At 39.5% G+C, this 17,693-nt stretch overlaps 2 protein-coding genes across 2 annotated transcripts in view; both read right to left on the reverse strand.

Annotated features, from left to right (window-relative positions):
- The window catches only part of LOC136881765 (major facilitator superfamily domain-containing protein 6-A), a 97,989-nt gene that overhangs the window by 40,754 nt on the left and 39,542 nt on the right, over positions 1 to 17,693 (reverse strand). Inside the window, exons 5-8 of the mRNA XM_067154200.2 lie at positions 17,270 to 17,416; positions 12,710 to 12,865; positions 9,030 to 9,283; positions 6,371 to 6,625 (exon numbers count right to left, since the gene is read on the reverse strand). Of these exons, the coding sequence (XP_067010301.2) occupies positions 6,371 to 6,625; positions 9,030 to 9,283; positions 12,710 to 12,865; positions 17,270 to 17,416 (812 nt within the window). The remainder of the gene's footprint in view (positions 1 to 6,370; positions 6,626 to 9,029; positions 9,284 to 12,709; positions 12,866 to 17,269; positions 17,417 to 17,693) is intronic.
- Positions 11,517 to 11,861, reverse strand: LOC136882210 (GPN-loop GTPase 3-like). The gene is made up of 2 exons (XM_067154774.2): positions 11,724 to 11,861; positions 11,517 to 11,636 (listed from the first exon to the last, which is right to left on the reverse strand). The coding sequence occupies exons 1-2, from the start codon at positions 11,859 to 11,861 to the stop codon at positions 11,517 to 11,519; spliced, it is 258 nt and encodes an 85-aa protein (XP_067010875.2).

The following is a 17,693-nucleotide window of genomic DNA, read 5'->3' on the forward strand; positions in this document are numbered from 1 at the left end:
AATTTAAATCAGGCTCAAAAAGTGCTTTGTAGAATCATATAAATGCCTTTGTTCTACAATAGCCTACGCATTTTTACACTATTTTTAGACGCCGAACATTTCGTTATGCCGCATTTTTTTGCGGCTGCACAATTATTCTTTATTTCCGTGAGCATTAACTTAAAATTGGCATCATAATACCGAAGAGAACACGTTGAAAATTTGCCAGTAAAACCTATTCCATGTTTCTCTACAATACGGTGATCCATGAGGAAATTATTCTTGCTGTCTATAAAAACTGTTACGATACTTTTATTAAGCGCCAGATATAACCGGATACCGCTACACGCACATCTCGCTTGCCGGGTTCGGTCAACTTCAGCGGCTAGCGATGTATAGGCCTAATCGCGGACCTTGAAGGTCAATGAATGAGTTTACTGCGCCACGGCATGGCCTTTCCGGCCTTGCGTTTTTCGTGCACATGCCTCACAATTTCATTTTCGACTTCTTTAAAGCGTCCTTGTTGCGGACTACTGAATGCATTTTTTGTATCTTTGTCTTCGCGCTGACGCCAAATATTGGCTTTAGTTAGGCCTACACCATATTTTCTTGCGGCTGCAAATTTATTCTACATTTCCAAGTGTTTAATAACCATTAACTTAAAATCGGCATAATATCGATGAGAACCCGCTGAAAATTTGCCGGCAATGCCTTTTCCACGTATCTTTACGACTATCCATCACGAAAATATTCTTGCTGTCTATGAAACTTAATTTTACTAAGAGTCAGGTACAGTAGACGCGTTATAACTTTGCCACTGAGTAGCCGTGGCCTTTCTAAGAATTCGAAGGCTCGCATGTTTTGATGCCATTCTGCAGATTTGAGAAACGGTCTTGTAGAGGCTAATAGAATGTAATTCTCTCTTCACTATTTCCCGAGATCCAGTGATGTTACACACACGCACTGTACAACCAGTTGTCACAGCTAGCGATGTATAGTAAAGAGACGGTCGTTTTAATGTCAACGAATTTTGTGTGTGAGTGCGCGTGCTGGGGTGAAAAGAAGCAGCGTGGTTACCGCGGGAGTTGCCAGTGGTATTCATTACTGTTAGGCCGCGAATGCAAGAAGACCCTTGATTTTTCGCATGAGATTCTGAGGAAAAAACGTCATCTTGGATTCAGAGAAATACGGTATCACTCCAGAGTTTTCTTCTGTGTGATGAAAACACATTTGAAACACACGTAGAGAAATTTACATGTGAATAGCCTTTCGGAAATTTAACTAGTAAATATGAACTATCCTCTGAAATCAGTGATGTACTCTGCCATATCTTGAGGTGTATCACATACAGTACCGGTACTTACTTAATTTCAGTATATAACATTAGAATTAAGAGATCGTTTATTTTAGCCGTTATTTCGAGTTAACAACTGCTATCGGCCACGTTATTTACGCACTTATTATGAAAACTTGTTATTCTCTTTCATTTTGAATTTTCTTTAGAGAACAGCAGTCGTTAGGTATTACTAATCGACTCCAACATCGCCTTCGAATGTCGACGAGAGAGCTCGCAAATGCACGTAGTGAGAAAACTATACAGTACCAAAGATGATCGATCGCATTTTGTGGCAAACGTTTTGGTTTCCTTATTCAAACTGTTGTGCGTGTCCTCCGCGCCTACAAGCTCCGCAACCCACCGCATCACCCATGTTTCCAGAGCCTACGAGAGGACTGCACTGCGCCTGGCATGCTCGTCGATGACGTCAGCCAAGCGCTATATAAGGAGCGACTTTCCTCGCCTTACCAAGGACTACCCCAGTGTCCAACAGCCAGCCCACACCGCAAGTCAAACACGGAGGCATTCCTCTTAAAAACGTGTCTTGAACAGGTGGACAGATTGCTGGTTGTGAGGTCTCACCTCCGGACATTGCCTCATCTTCCCTAATGCTCGTAGCGACGTTGAGCCCCGAGTCAAGCATTCTGCTACACTCCCAAGTCCTCACCAGTGCTTCGACGACTATCTTAGCATTCTGCAAATTAAGATATTGATGCAAGTTCCTTGCAAGCCTAAGTCCAATACCAGCATTACACTAATGCTACTCTCTCTACAAGTTACTCTTGTTATCCCACAACGGATAGTTTTCAACTATCTAAGGACATTTCCTAATGGAATAGACTATCTCCTCAAGATAGGTGTTAATGTGTACATAGGACTCGCTCTTTGTAAATATATATTTGTGCCACAGACTTTCAATCTAGCATTTAATAACAGCATTAACTGCATGCAATCAATCAAGCTTCAATACAAATTTCATTTCATTTCTTGTAAATACTGTATAAAACTATTGAAGAAATAAACTTTATGTTGTGTTACTGTATACCAAGTTCCTTGTATACATCACAAACAGCGTCACCTATCTTAACTTAACCGTACTATACATATGATGAAAACATACTTCAAGCGCTACTAGACATATTATAAACTTCCCGCTATAAATTTACACGATAATAACATTTCCGTAATTTAACCAAAAGCGAGAAAATATAAACTAACCTGTGAAATCAATCATGCACTCTGCCATATCTCGAGGTGTATCCCATTTTCATTTAATTGTAGTATTAGCATTAAAATTAAGCGATCGTTTAGTCAGCCTTTGTTTTTAATGATTTAAGAACTGTTATCGGACATGTTATTTACGCATTTATTACGAAAATATGTTCTGTTTCATTTCGAATTTTCTTTACAGAACAGCAGTCGACGGGTATTACTAATAGACTCCGACATCACCTTCGAATGTCTACAAGAGAACTCGCTAGTGGACATAGCGAGGAAACAACACCGAAGATAATCGATTGCATGCATCATAATCGCTGGGGTGCATAATTTTCTATACCGGAAAAATTTGCGCGCACGTGCTTAATCGCTCGTAATAACAAATGCATCAGTGATAGGGCTCTCGCTGTAACCGAAGGATAATACACAGTTCAATATAGGAATTTTGAAGGGACAGCAAAATATTGTCGGTATAACGGGATTCTTGTTATAAGCCGTACTCGCTATAGCGGACTTCTACCGAATTTATTTTCAGATCAAGATTTCAAAGGGTTTTCAATTTTCTCAACATAAAGCCACAAGTGGGCACTCAGAAAAAGTTGAAGAATTTAAAAAAAGGAAATTGAAGAAACAGCACTCGGACGAGTTCTCTTCCAGAGTTTGTAGGGCGTTTTTAAGTGCCAACATACCCCTCTACAACGTCGAACATGCTGAGATTAGAGCTCTCTTCAAGGACTTTGCAGGAAGAGAGTTGCCTCATGAGTAAAAATTACGTTTCTTCGGAGTATGAAAAGGTATGAATTCATGCATGATTGCCGTATTCCGCATTCTCGTTTAAACAATTTAGAAGTAATTTTAACATGGATCTGGCTCTGTCGTAATGAAGGTAATCTCTCGATAATACCTTCATTCCGCGAAGAATATTCATTCTGGTACTTTCTTCACCAGGTTCTACACGCAATCAGGGATGACATCGGAAGCCACTCAATTTGGTTATCTATCAACGAGACCACAGACAGTTGTGGAAGATACATGGCCAATGTTATTGTTGGAAAACTCAGTCCCAATGAACTGGGGAAGGGCCACCTAATTCTGTGCAGGGAGCTAGATGTGACAAACCATGGTACCATTGTGCGAACAGCGTAAGCAGCTCTGTGTAAGTATATTTTTGTTAATTTATTCTTTGAGTGTTTTGCCAAAGAAGAATAAGTACAGTCTGGTTATAATTTCAATGCATTCTATGTATGCTCAGTGAAGACTCTGATAGTTCAAATAGTTAAATATCTCTTACAATCGTACGACATGTCAGAATCCCATTAACTGAACGGTTCACCCTTCATTTTATGCATTCCTGTTTCAGGCTAGCTGTGGCCAACCTTTTCAGATGAGGAGGTAAACAAAGTACTTGCATTGGTGACTGACGCTGCTCCCTACATGATTAAGGCTGGGAAGAGCTTCATTCTTCTCTACCTGAAGATGTTACATGTTACTTGTCTTGCCCATACAATGCACAAAGTTGCTAAGGAGCTGCGCAAAAAATCGCCCAGCGTGAACAGCGTCCGTGCCTTCAAGACGATGCATCCAGAGCTGCCTTTACCTCCTGAGCCCATATTGATGCGATGGGGAACTTGAATATTAGCTGCCTTGTATTACGCTGAAAATCATAGGGCAATTGAAGAGGTAAGACTAGTTGAAATGTTTAAAATCTTATCATTTTCGAGGTTTTCTCCATCATTCTTTTCATATCTTTTATCTTTACTCCATCATACGGCGCCTAATTTTGTAATTTTCTCGGTTATTCTCCTTGGCTAATGTTTTTCATTTATATTTTTTCCAGGTGATCAATACGTTTGATGAGGCGGACAGCAAGTACATCGCAAAAGCTAAGGCTGCTTTTAAAATGAAGGGTTTGATGCCATCCTTGACTTTCATAAAAGCCTACATGAGCGTCATTCCTGAGGCCATCCTAAAGTTGGAATCGCGAGGGATGGAGTTGGTTGAAGTGGTCGCTACAATACAAGGAGTCATCCAAGAAGCTGACTCGTGGCCTGGAGAGACTGGGAAAACAGTGAAACAAAAATTGGAGTTTGTGCTGGCTCAAAATCCCGGTTGGAGTTCAGCGTTGGACTTGGAGAGGATGCTGCGTGGCGAGTCTGCACCGTCAGAGGATTTTCCGAACTACTCTGCACAAGAAGTAGCATCATTCAAGTATTTACCTCTCGTGTCAGTTGACGTCGAAAGATCGTTCTCATCATTGAAACTTTTATTGACTGATGTAAGAAAATCATTCAAAACTGAAAACATAGAAAAATTTCTTGTTGTACAGAGCAATGCAGATCTACTTCAATGACTCGCCTAATTCTGAACATCTTGAAAATGAACTTTTAAACTGTAACTTTTATAAGAAAACTTCTCATCAAACTTGAATGCGAGTATATCGCAGTGTATACATACAATTAGAAAATAAAGCTCGTATATAAAGATATATTATTGGTTTTTTTAGTTTCACTTTCCTTTCTATAGTTTTTAACGGTGTTTTTCAAGCATATTCTGCATATTTAACCGCATATAATGTTTTTTCAAGCATATCTATGGAGCATATAATGGGTTTTTCGAGCATATCTATCGAGCATATAACACGTGGTTTTCGAGCATATCGATCCGAGCCATAGTCGTAAGGCATGACTGAAGTTGGGTGACTCATCCATTCTTTAGAGGCTCTCAAATTGGTAGTGTAGGTGTGGGAGTAGCAACCATAGTGTCCTTAGTTGAGTCTAGCTTTGTTCCCATTTTTGTAAACCAGACTTTTCACTTTCAAATTCCCTATCAAACCTGCCAACTTCAACTCCTTTTTTTCTCTTCCTAGGTTCATAAAGCCTAGGGAGCCTTTCCGTTCCATTCAGATTCAGGTCAAATGGACTGTATCGCTATTGACCTATCCAAGACTTTTGATAAGGTAGATCACTGGAGACTGCTGACAAAACTGAGACCTTGGACCACACAAAAGAATGATTGAACTTTCTAGAAAACAGAACTCAGAGAATTAGAGTAGGCCATTATCTGATCCTGTAATGCTTAAGAGGGGGCTTCTGGAAGGTAGTATTATTGTGTCTTGTGTTTTTTTTTTTTTTCATGTACAGAAATGATATTAGTAAAGAACTAGGTGTTTAGTGGATGATGTTATACTGTACTATGACTTGATTTGTCATTTATGTATTTGTCTTGGAAATGCTAATTATCATATCATACTCAGTTCCAGATCTGAAGGACTATTGCTAAGAACGTCTATGATCTTCAACATGATTTCAATATGAAGCAAGCAGTGTTCTCCCCAGAAATTTTCATCACCCGGGTGGCAGAAATGAGCAGTCGGGCGAGGAATACCACGTAAAAAACAAATATGAAAAAATTTCAATTTATTCTCCTCAGGGCATTAACAATAATATTAGACAGGTAAACATTAACTGCAAAATTGAACTATTTTAGTGTCATTATCACGAACAAGGCATAACAGAGAACTCCTAATGTTCTACTGCTCGTTCATAATCATAATCATGTAACACGCGATTCCACACTTATCTATACACCATTCGCTCACGAAATTACCTGTTAGTAAAGCTAAACATTTGAACTCTGATGTAATTGATGCGATATGCTAACAATGATGATTTATCATTTAATTAAACAGTTTTATGGTATTTACATTTTAATTTGGAGCACCCAGTGACTCAAATATGCATTAATATTATGTCAGCCAGGCATTCTGTGAAAACGGCAGAGTGATGTGCCCATTAAAAAGATCCTAGGGAGAGCAGTGAGCAAGCATTCTGTACTCACCCAGAAGGTAGTTAGAGGCTCCCAACTCCTTGAGATACAAGAACAAGAAGGACTCAATAAATCCCCAAAAATTGCCGAGCAGGAAGAGGAAGATGATGAAGAGTATGACGTGAGGCAGGCGGACGATGCGTAGGAGATCCCTCACAATGTTGTCTGCTGGGATGTGGGCCTGCAGGGGCAGCTGGGCTACAGTCACAGCCGAGATGAGAAGCAGGACATCATACGTGTAGAAAGCAGCCGAATAGTCGGTGTAACCTGCAAGGGGAGTCATATCAATAGTAAGTTTCAGTTGTTAAGAGACCGATGACACCTTGACATTGTTCTCCATCTGACCTCCCCTGGTCTCCTCCAACACTGACGATTATTAAGTCTATAAGGTCTAAAAAGTTGTTCACTTTTCCATATTTCTTAAAAATTATCTGAATTCTTTGAGAGATCAGAATCTTTCCCATTCCTTCGTAATTGTTAACCATGGTCTGATGATCTGATTAAAACCCCAATTACAACTGTAATTTCTAAGGGCTGATGTCATGGAACAGACAATTGACGACACTACCAAATCTGTGCCTTGGTGTATGATAGTGGTTAGTGCAAACGTGGACGATTCTAGTTGCTGGTGACTTTTAAAGGTACTCTGTATGCTCACTCTCTCTTGACTGTAACTGCCATCTATGAGTGATTTCTGAAACTATTATAAAATGACTGCTTACATTTGTTTGGTGCAAGACAACACCTCAGAGTAGGAAGAAATTTCTGTCTGAAGCAGATTTAGTGTTATTGAATATCAGAGAGGTGTCTACATTCCAGATGCAAAATCTACTCCACTGACATTACAGACTCAGAGTTAAGAGATGACCCATATGACACTAAGTGAGATGTACAGACATTATAGATATTCAGTCAATTTCAGGATACAGAGAGTATCTTTAAAAGTCACCTGCAACTAGAATTGTCTTGTCTTGATAGCCCTAAAGTCCCAGCTGTATATCATCATTCATTTTACATGAAGAGCCCAGTTGCTGAAAATAATTCCTCATGAGAGATAAAGTAAAATATCAATTCAGTATCCTATGGAACAACAAAATGATAATATTAAGTGTTCATGTTATTTAAGGACAGTGTTATATGAGTTCTCGTAAGCACAGAGAATCTTACTCTTAGAGAGGAATTTCATTATTGTTTGATGCCATTCTTTTATTTTCTGGTTTCATAATCAAAAACTAATGGCTTTATTAATAGCCAAATAAAATTATATTTGCCTTTCATTGTGAATTTTTTATGTTAGTACATCATACTAAGTTACTTATATAATCTTTTGATTTTAGTGGTTTTCTTTGGGGCAGTAAAATGGTAACTTCATAACAAACAATTCTGATAATTTACTGTAGCTGGTAACTGTTGGTATAATTCTGTTACCATGGTTCCCGCCCCGCAGATAACTTAGTTTATAAATTTATTCATTCAAAATTAGTTTTGTAGACTAAAGAACCCAACAGTTATAAATTAATGCAGAGCATAAATATTTCCAATTGCCAGGTCTCCGTTACAAATAGAAAACCAAAAAGCTTAAAATATTTCCACTTATTCAATACTTTTACTTGAGATCATCTTCAGCAAAAAATTATTATGTACACTCGACAAGTCAGAAACAAAAGTCACCAGCAACTAGAATTGTCTTGTCTTGATAGCCCTTAAGTCCCAGCTGTGTATCATACTCTCTGTATTCTGAAATTGACTGAATATAGAATATAGAACATAGAAACAATGAATATTAAAAATAGGTTTTACGTGAAATTAAAAATAAGTCTTAGTTGGTATACGTCGTCGGATTAAAATTAAAATTGCGTAACAGTCCTGCTGAAACATGAAGTGACACTTCCTGAAATTGTAGTACAGATTCACAAAAAAATTTGTATCATAATACAGGGCTAGCTCATTTTAAAATGGAATCAAATTTACATCATAGTTGTAAATGGGGTTACACTTCCTTAGACTTGTGGTTTTAAATACTATAATACAGAGGCACATCATAAAAACAAAGCTTATGGAATTAGGCTAGGGATAAATACACAACTTTGTTCCAAACTTCACTTGTATTTGTATTTTCTACATATCAAGACGCCATATGGTTCCATTCTACTCTTAATTAAGCACAGCCTAATCCCATAAGCTTTTTCCAAACCCCACTGTCGGCAGCCCTAAAGATGGTTTTCCATGGTTTCCCATTTTCAAACCAGGCAAATTCTTGGGCTGTACCTTAATTAAGGTGATGGTCACTTCCTTCCTGCTCCTAGCCCTTTCCTATCCCATTTTTACCTTAAGACCTATGTGTGTCGGTGCGACGTACAGCAATTTAAAAAATATATATGTATAACTTGGGTTCTTCATTCTGCCGAAACTAAATTTGAATAACTAGATTTATAGACGACCTCCTGAAAAAGAAACAACTTGATTAAATTAAAGTTTTAAAATGTAAAACCAAACCAAACCCCATGGCACTACAGCCCTTGAAGGGCCTTGGCCTACCAAGCGACCGCTGCTCATCCCGAAGGCCTGCAGATTACGAGGTGTCGTGTGGTCAGCACGACGAATCCTCTCGGTCGTTATTCTTGGCTTTCGAGACCGGTTTAAAATGTAAAGCAAATTGTAAAATACTCACCCAGGTGTTTGCTGTTCTGGTCGATGAGTAGACCTGTAAGTGGCGAGAAGAAAGCCATTCCTAGTGAAGAGAAGAGTCTCTCTCTACCAAATTCTCCTCCGTATTTCTGGATCATGGTGAGTGCTATGGGATCGAGCATGGTGACACCTGCAGTCAGCATGGTGGTACCCACAAATCTGAGTAGGAAGTAGATCCAGAAAGTGCGGTCGTCACTCTCCTTGTAGTCCGGTGGGCACACCTCCGGACCGCCCAACCTGATCCACAAGAAGAGAGCAAGTTACTTCAGAAAGCAGAATTACTTTGTCAACCATTTTCATTTAAATCATCAAAGACAGTGAAATATATGGCCACTTAAAAGTAGAAAAATCGGAAAACGAAATATTGCTTTTGTTATCGATTTCTCTTTCTGAAACCCAAACTGGGAATTGTTCAGATCTAATGATCCATGCAACTGAATTTTCATGATCTTTACAGTATTTTAGATGCATGTACAATGAGGCTCACTTGAACTCTAGACAGACTGTCATCAATCCCTAGAGATTTCCTGCCATGGATCTGTTGCAGTGCTTTGTAAAATTGTTCCTCCACTCGTATATAATCAGGAATGCTAGCACCGCCTCCATACATTCTTCTATTGATGGCATTGTTCTCCTAGATCCACGAGTTGTGCATTGGGTTCTAGTCCTAGAGTACATCAAGTTCTTAATCTCTGTGTAGGCTTTATCTGTCCTACCACTTTAATCAGTTCTTCCACATCTCTGCACTGTTCATCGTATCATTGACTCTTCGAACTTGTTCTCAGATACTTTATAGTTCCTTTTGCTTTTCCCTGTATTTAGCAATTCCTCTCTTCAGTCTTTTCCAGTATTTCTCCCATGACCCTTGGTTTTCTTGTAGCTGATTCTGAAGGTTTTATTAGGTCTTCTGTTGCATTGCAAACAGTTTCTCATAGTTTGAACCATTTTAAATCTACCTCATTGGTGGTTATGAGGTTTTCCTTTAGCCTTAAGTTAATTACTATTCAGTACTATGGCTTGCAAAATGTTTCAGTCTTCCATTTTTTGTTCTTCTTGAAACATCCAAGTTTGTAAACCTGACATTGATCATTGCTGAAACCAGTCTATATCTGCACCTGGATAAGTGAAGGCCTTTCTTAATTTTACAGCTATGTAGTCTTCTGTTGTCAGGATTTTTCCAGGAACACTTCCTTCTCAAGTGAGCCTCAAACCAAGTGTTGGCAATTACAAACGTCTTTTCTCTGCAAAATCAAACTAATCATTGATCTTTTTGTTTCCAGTGCCTACACAAAACTTTTCCACTATGTTTCCTTCACTGCTTTCTCTTACTACTGCATTAAAGTCACACATTAGAATTACATTACCGCTGGTTTTTGCAGACTTAATGAGTTCATCTGTTTATTCATACAGTTCATCTACTTGTTTTTCTTCATTGGTTGTGACTGGCATGTAGGCTTGTATTACGATTTAGTCAGTCTTAAGGACACTTTCATCAAACGGTGACTAACAACCTCGGCACTAATGAGGGAGCGGGCTGTCACATGATCCAGGACAACTGCTGCTACTGCTTATCATGCCTCACTTCCAGAATCGATAACCACAGTTGGGAAGTATTGAGTAAAAGTAACGCTTACATTTTCAGTTATTTTTACTTGTAATCATTACTTTTTAAAAAATGTCATTTTTACTTGTTATTTATTTCTTGAAATAATTCTAGTCATTGATATACCTTGCTCAGGAGCAGAAACAGGAAAAAATAAATGATGATGAAGAGAACTTCTTCAATTCTACTGCGGCAGAACCAGTAGCTCTCTACTTCTTCCAAATACACCACATTTAACCACAAGTCTTCTGTCACATGCCCCTGTAGGGTGTGCTCTCTCCAAAAGACATCAAGGCTTAGCGATGAGAACAACCAGTTAATGGCAAATTATTAGAAATGCCACAAGTCATTAACTAAAATAAAAATTATAGGAAAGGATAATTTCAAAAGTTCAAAGGTATCATGTCTAGTCTCACTAAGTGATGAATGCCGCTTAATGTCTTTATGCTTTAAAAAAACACACACACAAAATGAAATAATATATTTTCCTTGCAAACTGTGCCAAAGTCAGTGATAAAATATCAGTGATTTCCTTAAGACTAGTGCTCTGTAAACTAATTGTAAATGTAATTTTTCTGATTACTTGTTGAAAAAGTAATTTTTAATTGTAATCGTGTAAAATACTGCCTGATTATCAAGGCTGTTACAATTGCATTAAAGTGTGTTCAAAATATTCAAACCGTATACTCATTTAATCTCCTCTTCTGCCACCTACACTGTACTGAAGTCCTTCTTCACTACCTTACTTGCTGACCCCAGGAGAGAAGGTGCCCCAGTATTCCCAGGAGTTGGGCTGCCTGTTGATTCTAAACAGCCTACATATCTGTAGGTCCCCTTTCCACCACCTGAGGATGCACCGGCTAGAGGTTACAGGCTCAAAGCAACCATAGACCCTGACAGAAACTTGTCACCATGAACCATAAACTGAGAGTCCACAACAGACATCCATCTAGCAACTGGACAAGCTACTTCTTTATCAAATTCAATCTACCCAGGACAATCAAACAGCATACAGTTGTCATCCACATCTTTGCGTAATGGTTCTTGTAGCCATTCAGCATATGTACTCTATGTGGAATCCAATTCCTCATCCTCAATTACATCATGTAAGTGGATAAGTTCCCGAATGTATGCCACTGGCAGGTAATCACAATATTCTGCTTTAGGGTCAAGATTGACAACATCGATATAGTTTATGATTATGCTTCCCATTACTAAACAGGCTGATTTTAGCATGAAACCAATGTCCACCTAAGTTGCACTGACTGGACGTGAACACCTTGGTTGAGTTTAACGCTTTTGAGTTTGTTGTTTAGCCTCTTCATTTGAAATGTACTAATGGCAGTAGAGACTGTGTGTCACCAAACTGAACAATTTTTAGCAAGTGCATCACAGGATTGTAAGTTGACACCTGTCAAGTACATGTTATGTTTAAGTTGGTCTTTGTAATGCTTCGAAAGGACTCCTTTAATCCTCATGCCAGAGCAAAGTTCACCATGAAGAATTGGGTGAGGAAATTTGGTATCATCCATAAACTTCCTTTACTGCTGTGAGAAAAGATCACTTGGGAGTGTTTCTCTCAATACATGTCGATACTTGTCCTGTCAGTGATGATTATGATATTTACTTTACGTCCCACTAACTGCTCTTTTATGGTTTTCGGAGACGCCGAGGTGCCGAAATTTAGTCCCGCAGGAGTTCTTTTACGTGCCAGTAAATCTACCGACATGAGGCTAACGTATTTGAGCACCTTCAAATACCATCGGACTGAGCCAGGATCGAACCTGCCAAGTTGGGGTCAGAAGGCTAGCGCCTCAACCATCTGAGCCACTCAGCCCGGCTCCTGTCAGTGAAGCTGGGAAACTGAAGCAACATGTTAAGGGCATAGTTTATGAAGAACTGGTATTGATGAAGAGAAAGTCCTTCTAGAAAAACAACGGTGTGTGTAGATGTGAGTTTGTCCTTGTCTCCTGTTTCATCCCCCGCTGATCTGACATTGTGTTTGCTTTATTATGTGTTCCTGTCTGTCTATATATGATTTAATATTAAATTATTCCAACCTGAAGCTACACTTCTGCAGAATGCAGTCTGCCGTCAGCTCCTTGATGGTGTTCTTGGTGAGATTGGTTGCCAGTACCATTCCTCCACACCGCACGTCCTCTTCCACTAGAGCCGTCACATTCACCCTCTCAGCTAGGAGCAGCTTCTCACTGAAACTAACCACCAACATCACATTAGTGATACCAGGTGTGCATAAGTCTTTACCGGTTTCACTAAGAGATGGCATCAGCGAACAGTATGCAGCGTATGAATTTGACACATATGTCGGTTTGTTCGTCTGACATTAACTTACCAACACACACAAGCTGTCCGCCAAACACCAGAGTCTGTGTTGTATCATTCAGTGACCATGTTGACGTTTGTGCTTGAAAAAGAACATTTGCGACACGCATTGCTTTTCTTATTTAATTAAAAGAAAAAGACTGTGGAAAGTCATTGTTTGCTGGTAGAGACATGTGGTGAACACGCTCCATCAATTAGAACATGTGAGACATGGTTTCGACAATTTAAACGTGATGATTTCAATGTGAAAGTGCACGCTCTGGTAGCGGTATTGTGCATTATGAACTCTTGAAGCCCAGCAAAACCGTTAATGCTCATCGCTATTGCAAACAACAATGCGCCATCTCGCACAGCAAAACCATTGCAAGACACCTTGAAATCACCTGGGTGAGACATTCTTCCGCACCCTCCGTACTGCCCCAACCTGGCGCCATCTGGCTATCACCTCTTCGCATCAATGGGGCACGTACTCAGCACTTCAGCAATTTCAAGGAAGTTGGAAAATGGCTCGACAAATGGTTTGCCGCAAAAGACAAGCACTTTTTCTGGCATGGTATTCTTAACTTACCTGAAAGATGGGCGAAGTGTGTAGAAGCCGATGGCCAATATTTTGAATAAACAAAAAATGTATTTCCCTTGAAAATTACGATTTTCTTTACTAGAAAACCAACAGAAACTTATGCATACACCTGGTACGTACATGCAGTGATATACAGGCTGTCTGTTGACCCAAATGCACCCATAAGCAGATTGTTAAGCGCTCTGTCTCACGGGGTAAAATATCCATAAACGTGACGGTCCGCACCCGCAACGCCATTAGAGTATAGGAAAAACGGTGGAGAAAGGAATAAAATAACAATGGCTGAGGGTTTACTCGATCAAATATGGCTCCTAATTTTCTTCTTTTCTTCTTCTTTCCTTTTTCTTCTGCTTTAGGAAAAACAGTGGAGAAAGACAGAGCAGTTTCTCAGAGCTTACTCAATCAAATATGGCTTCTTTCTTTCTTTCTTTCTTTCTTTCTTTCTTTCTTTCTTTCTTTCTTTCTTCTATTCTCATCCTCTTCTTGCTCTTCTTTTATTCTTGTTATGCATATGGAAAAGCAGTGGAAAAAGAAAAATAACAGTTGTTGAGGGCTTAAGCGATCCTCCTCCTCCTCCTCCTTCTTCTTCTTCTTCTTCTTCTTCTTCTTCTCCTTCAGGAAAAACAGTGGAGAAAGACCGAAAAAGAACAGTTGCTGAGGGCTTACTCAATCAATGTGGCTTCTTCTTTTTCTTTCTTATTATTATTACAATACCTTATTCATTGCAGATAAGACAATTTCAGACTTGTTTGTGGCATTTTGACTCCAGTCTATAACACCACACCAGAAAGTTAACCAATTCCTATCTATGTCAGTGAACAAGTGAACTGGGTGCATATGGGTCAAATAGCAGGGCAAGCCAAGCTCAGGAGAGTGATGAGTGTGATAGGATGTTAACATCGTTTTATATGTCTATTCTACAATGAGTCTAGTTTGATGAACTTGGCTACATCACACAGTACCTACATATGGCCCACCTAGGTAAGGTGCCATCTGCTATACTATATACAACCTGCCAAACAGCAACTGTGCAACATGCCAACACAATTGCAACATCAAAACTACACCTCACAGGATTTTGACATAGAAAACTTACATCCCTCTACCGTGCTTTACCATTTTCTGGACACTCTGTGTATAAAAAGAGTTATTCTGCCTGAAGGCAGGTCTGAACCTCCGCAGAGGTGTTCCTGAGCCGGAGTTTACGTGCGGTAGGGTGGCCAGTTCCTTTCCGCTCCTCCATTCCCTTACCCCCCACCAACAGCGTGTGGCAACCCATCCAACTCCTGACCACACCCAATGTTGCTTAACTTCGGAGATCTCACGGGATCCGGTGTTTCAACACGGCTACGGCCGTTGGCACTCTGTGTATAGTAACATAAAAAATGTAAGGAACATTTGATGGTGATCATTGGGTAATGGTACCAAAAATGAAAGTAGAAAAAAGAGTGTGAATGAAAGAAATAAGAGAGAAGAAAATGAAAGAATGGACATTAAAAGATATTGAAATTAAGGGTAAATTCCAGGATAATTTGAAAAATTATTTACCCAGAACAGATGTGGAGAATTTGACATGAGTAGAGAGCGCACTAGGTAGAATCAACAAGGAAACCCCTTGGTGGAATGAGAGGATAAAGAAAGCATGGTAAGTATGGAACAGAGATTTCTTTAAAAAGAAGAAGACAGAGGAAAATATCAGAAAATCAAAATGATGTGCAAGGAAAAAAGAAATGCTGGGAAGGAATTACAGAAGAGTTGGATAAGGAGGCACGCTGAAACTCAACCAGAGGGGATAAGGAAAAGATGGAAAGATTATTTTGGTGACCTTCTGAAAGGGAAAGATGGTTTAGACGAGACTGACATTATAAGGAATAGTGTGAAGAGACAGAATCCAAGAATATCACAACAGATAGTAGCGGCGATTGGGGATTGGGGGGGGGGGGGGGGCAAGGGGGGACAGTTGCCCACCCCCCACTTTGTGGAGAAAAATTAAATTTTTATTCCATTTTATCCAAATGAAACTGGAAATTATTAAAAAACAATTTGTATAAACCCTGTTGTCTTTTCAACTTATTCTTTCCTTTAAATTATTAAATTATTAAGAAAAATACGTAGCAGAAATACACACAAAATGTCGTTCTTCGCGGCTGATGGAATTGTACAGTGCCAGAGCAACTAGTGGAGACTCGCGGAGTAATGTGTAGTATGTTCTGCGACGAAGGGTAACAGGGGTATATTTTTGCCAAGGTCACCCGCTTGCCACGCACATTCGTCTGTGTGGCAGTCTCACTCAATATGTCTGTTCAGTTCTACTGTTACTTTGTTGGTGTGTAGTCAAATACTAAAGTACTTTTAATTGTATAATCATGCCGTACTCTATTTAATTGTAATACATACGTAGCTATTGTTCCTTTGGTGAAAGTTTCATTGTATAGTACGATTATTATTGCCCTTAATTTGGTAGACTACCGGGCGAGTTGGCCGTGTGCGTAGAGGCGCGCGGCTGTGAGCTTGCATCCGGGAGATAGTAGGTTCGAATCCCACTATCGGCAGCCCTGAAAATGGTTTTCCGTGGTTTCCCATTTTCACACCAGGCAAATGCTGGGGCTGTACCTTAATTAAGGCCACGGCCGCTTCCTTCCAACTCCTAGGCCTTTCCTATCCCATCGTCGCCATAAGACCTATCTGTGTCGGCGCGACGTAAAGCCCCTAGCAAAAAAAAAAAAAAAAAAAAAAAAAAAAAAAATTTGGTAGACTGCCAACCTTTACGTCTCTATCAAAATTTGCTCAGAGAGCATCAAACACCACTTTATAGCAATTTTTTATTTTATTTTTGATGTCTACCCTCACTGTATCCCTTGGAACACGGGTCTTTTTGTTGTCCATACTTTTTGTGCCCCCCCACTTTTAATTCCCAATCGCTGCTACTGACAACAGAAAAGATGAAAACTGCAGTCACACAAATGAAAGTGGGGAATGGATGAATTGTGGTATGCAAAGGATAAATGGTAAAAGACTAGCAACACGGTACAAACACCTGTATTTATCTCTTTGTGTCATCCCTTCTCCTGTTTTTATTCTCTTTCTTCTTATCCTACACTTTCCACGTCAAGACTGAAGGCCCTCAATGAGGGTTGAAGCTGGAAAGCAGAAAAGAGCATGACGGGGCGGAGAAGAAATGGAATTGGTGAGGAGAGAGCTCATCTGTGTTAAAACAATAATGTATGAAGATGTGGAGGTGGTCATTTGTCCTTTTTCGTTTTCATGTTTGTCCTTGTCTCTTCCTGTTTCTCTTTCTTTTCACACTGACCTGTCTTTGGGTTTATCCTATTATGAATTCCTTTTCAAATTCCTGTATCTCTATATATGACCTGATTAAATCTGTGGTTGTTCCTTTTCATTACTGATAAAGACTTGAATAATGGTATTTAATTTAAATAACAGTCAGCATCAAAGCAACCAGTTAAATTGTAAGAAATGCATATACTGTAAATTTTTATCTTCATAATCAATAATAAAATTTCTCAGTGATTTTGTGGGAATAAAATGGGTTAAAATTGTAATAATCAGCTCTCTATATGGCCTCAGGTGGCAGCCAGCCTGTAAGGTCACAACGTCTCGAGCCTTCCCAATAAACCGCAACACATGTTATAAGCTCATAAGGAAGGTGAATAGTACTTTTAAACACAGAAAAAACCTTTGTCGGAAGTCCACGGTGTCGTTGTCGTCATCTGGTTCCACCTTGATACCCAGGTGTTCTGGAGGGCCCTTGAGGTCGTCGAACACCTCCAGCTCTATACTGACTGTCAAGGGACGAACGACTCTGTCCCCGGGCCGCTGTTTTCTGAAAAGAGAAAGCATTACTTTGTAAAGACAAGTCCTTGTCCCTGCCTCTAGAGAGGTCTTGTTGCATCACCAACCATCAGACCACTGTCAATGTTGCTACAAGTTGAGGAATTCTGCAATGCAACTAAGATGTTAGCAAACAAAACCAATCTCAACCTGAAAAGGAAACAAACAAATGTAAATGTAAAAACAGAAAAAATAAACAATACCTATAATAAGTCCAAGGACAAGTATGAAAAGAAGAGGACAAGAATATACTGCATGGCATTACTCAC

The sequence above is a fragment of the Anabrus simplex genome, chromosome 10, assembly GCF_040414725.1.
Source record: "Anabrus simplex isolate iqAnaSimp1 chromosome 10, ASM4041472v1, whole genome shotgun sequence".
Classification (NCBI taxonomy): Eukaryota; Metazoa; Arthropoda; class Insecta; order Orthoptera; family Tettigoniidae; genus Anabrus; species Anabrus simplex.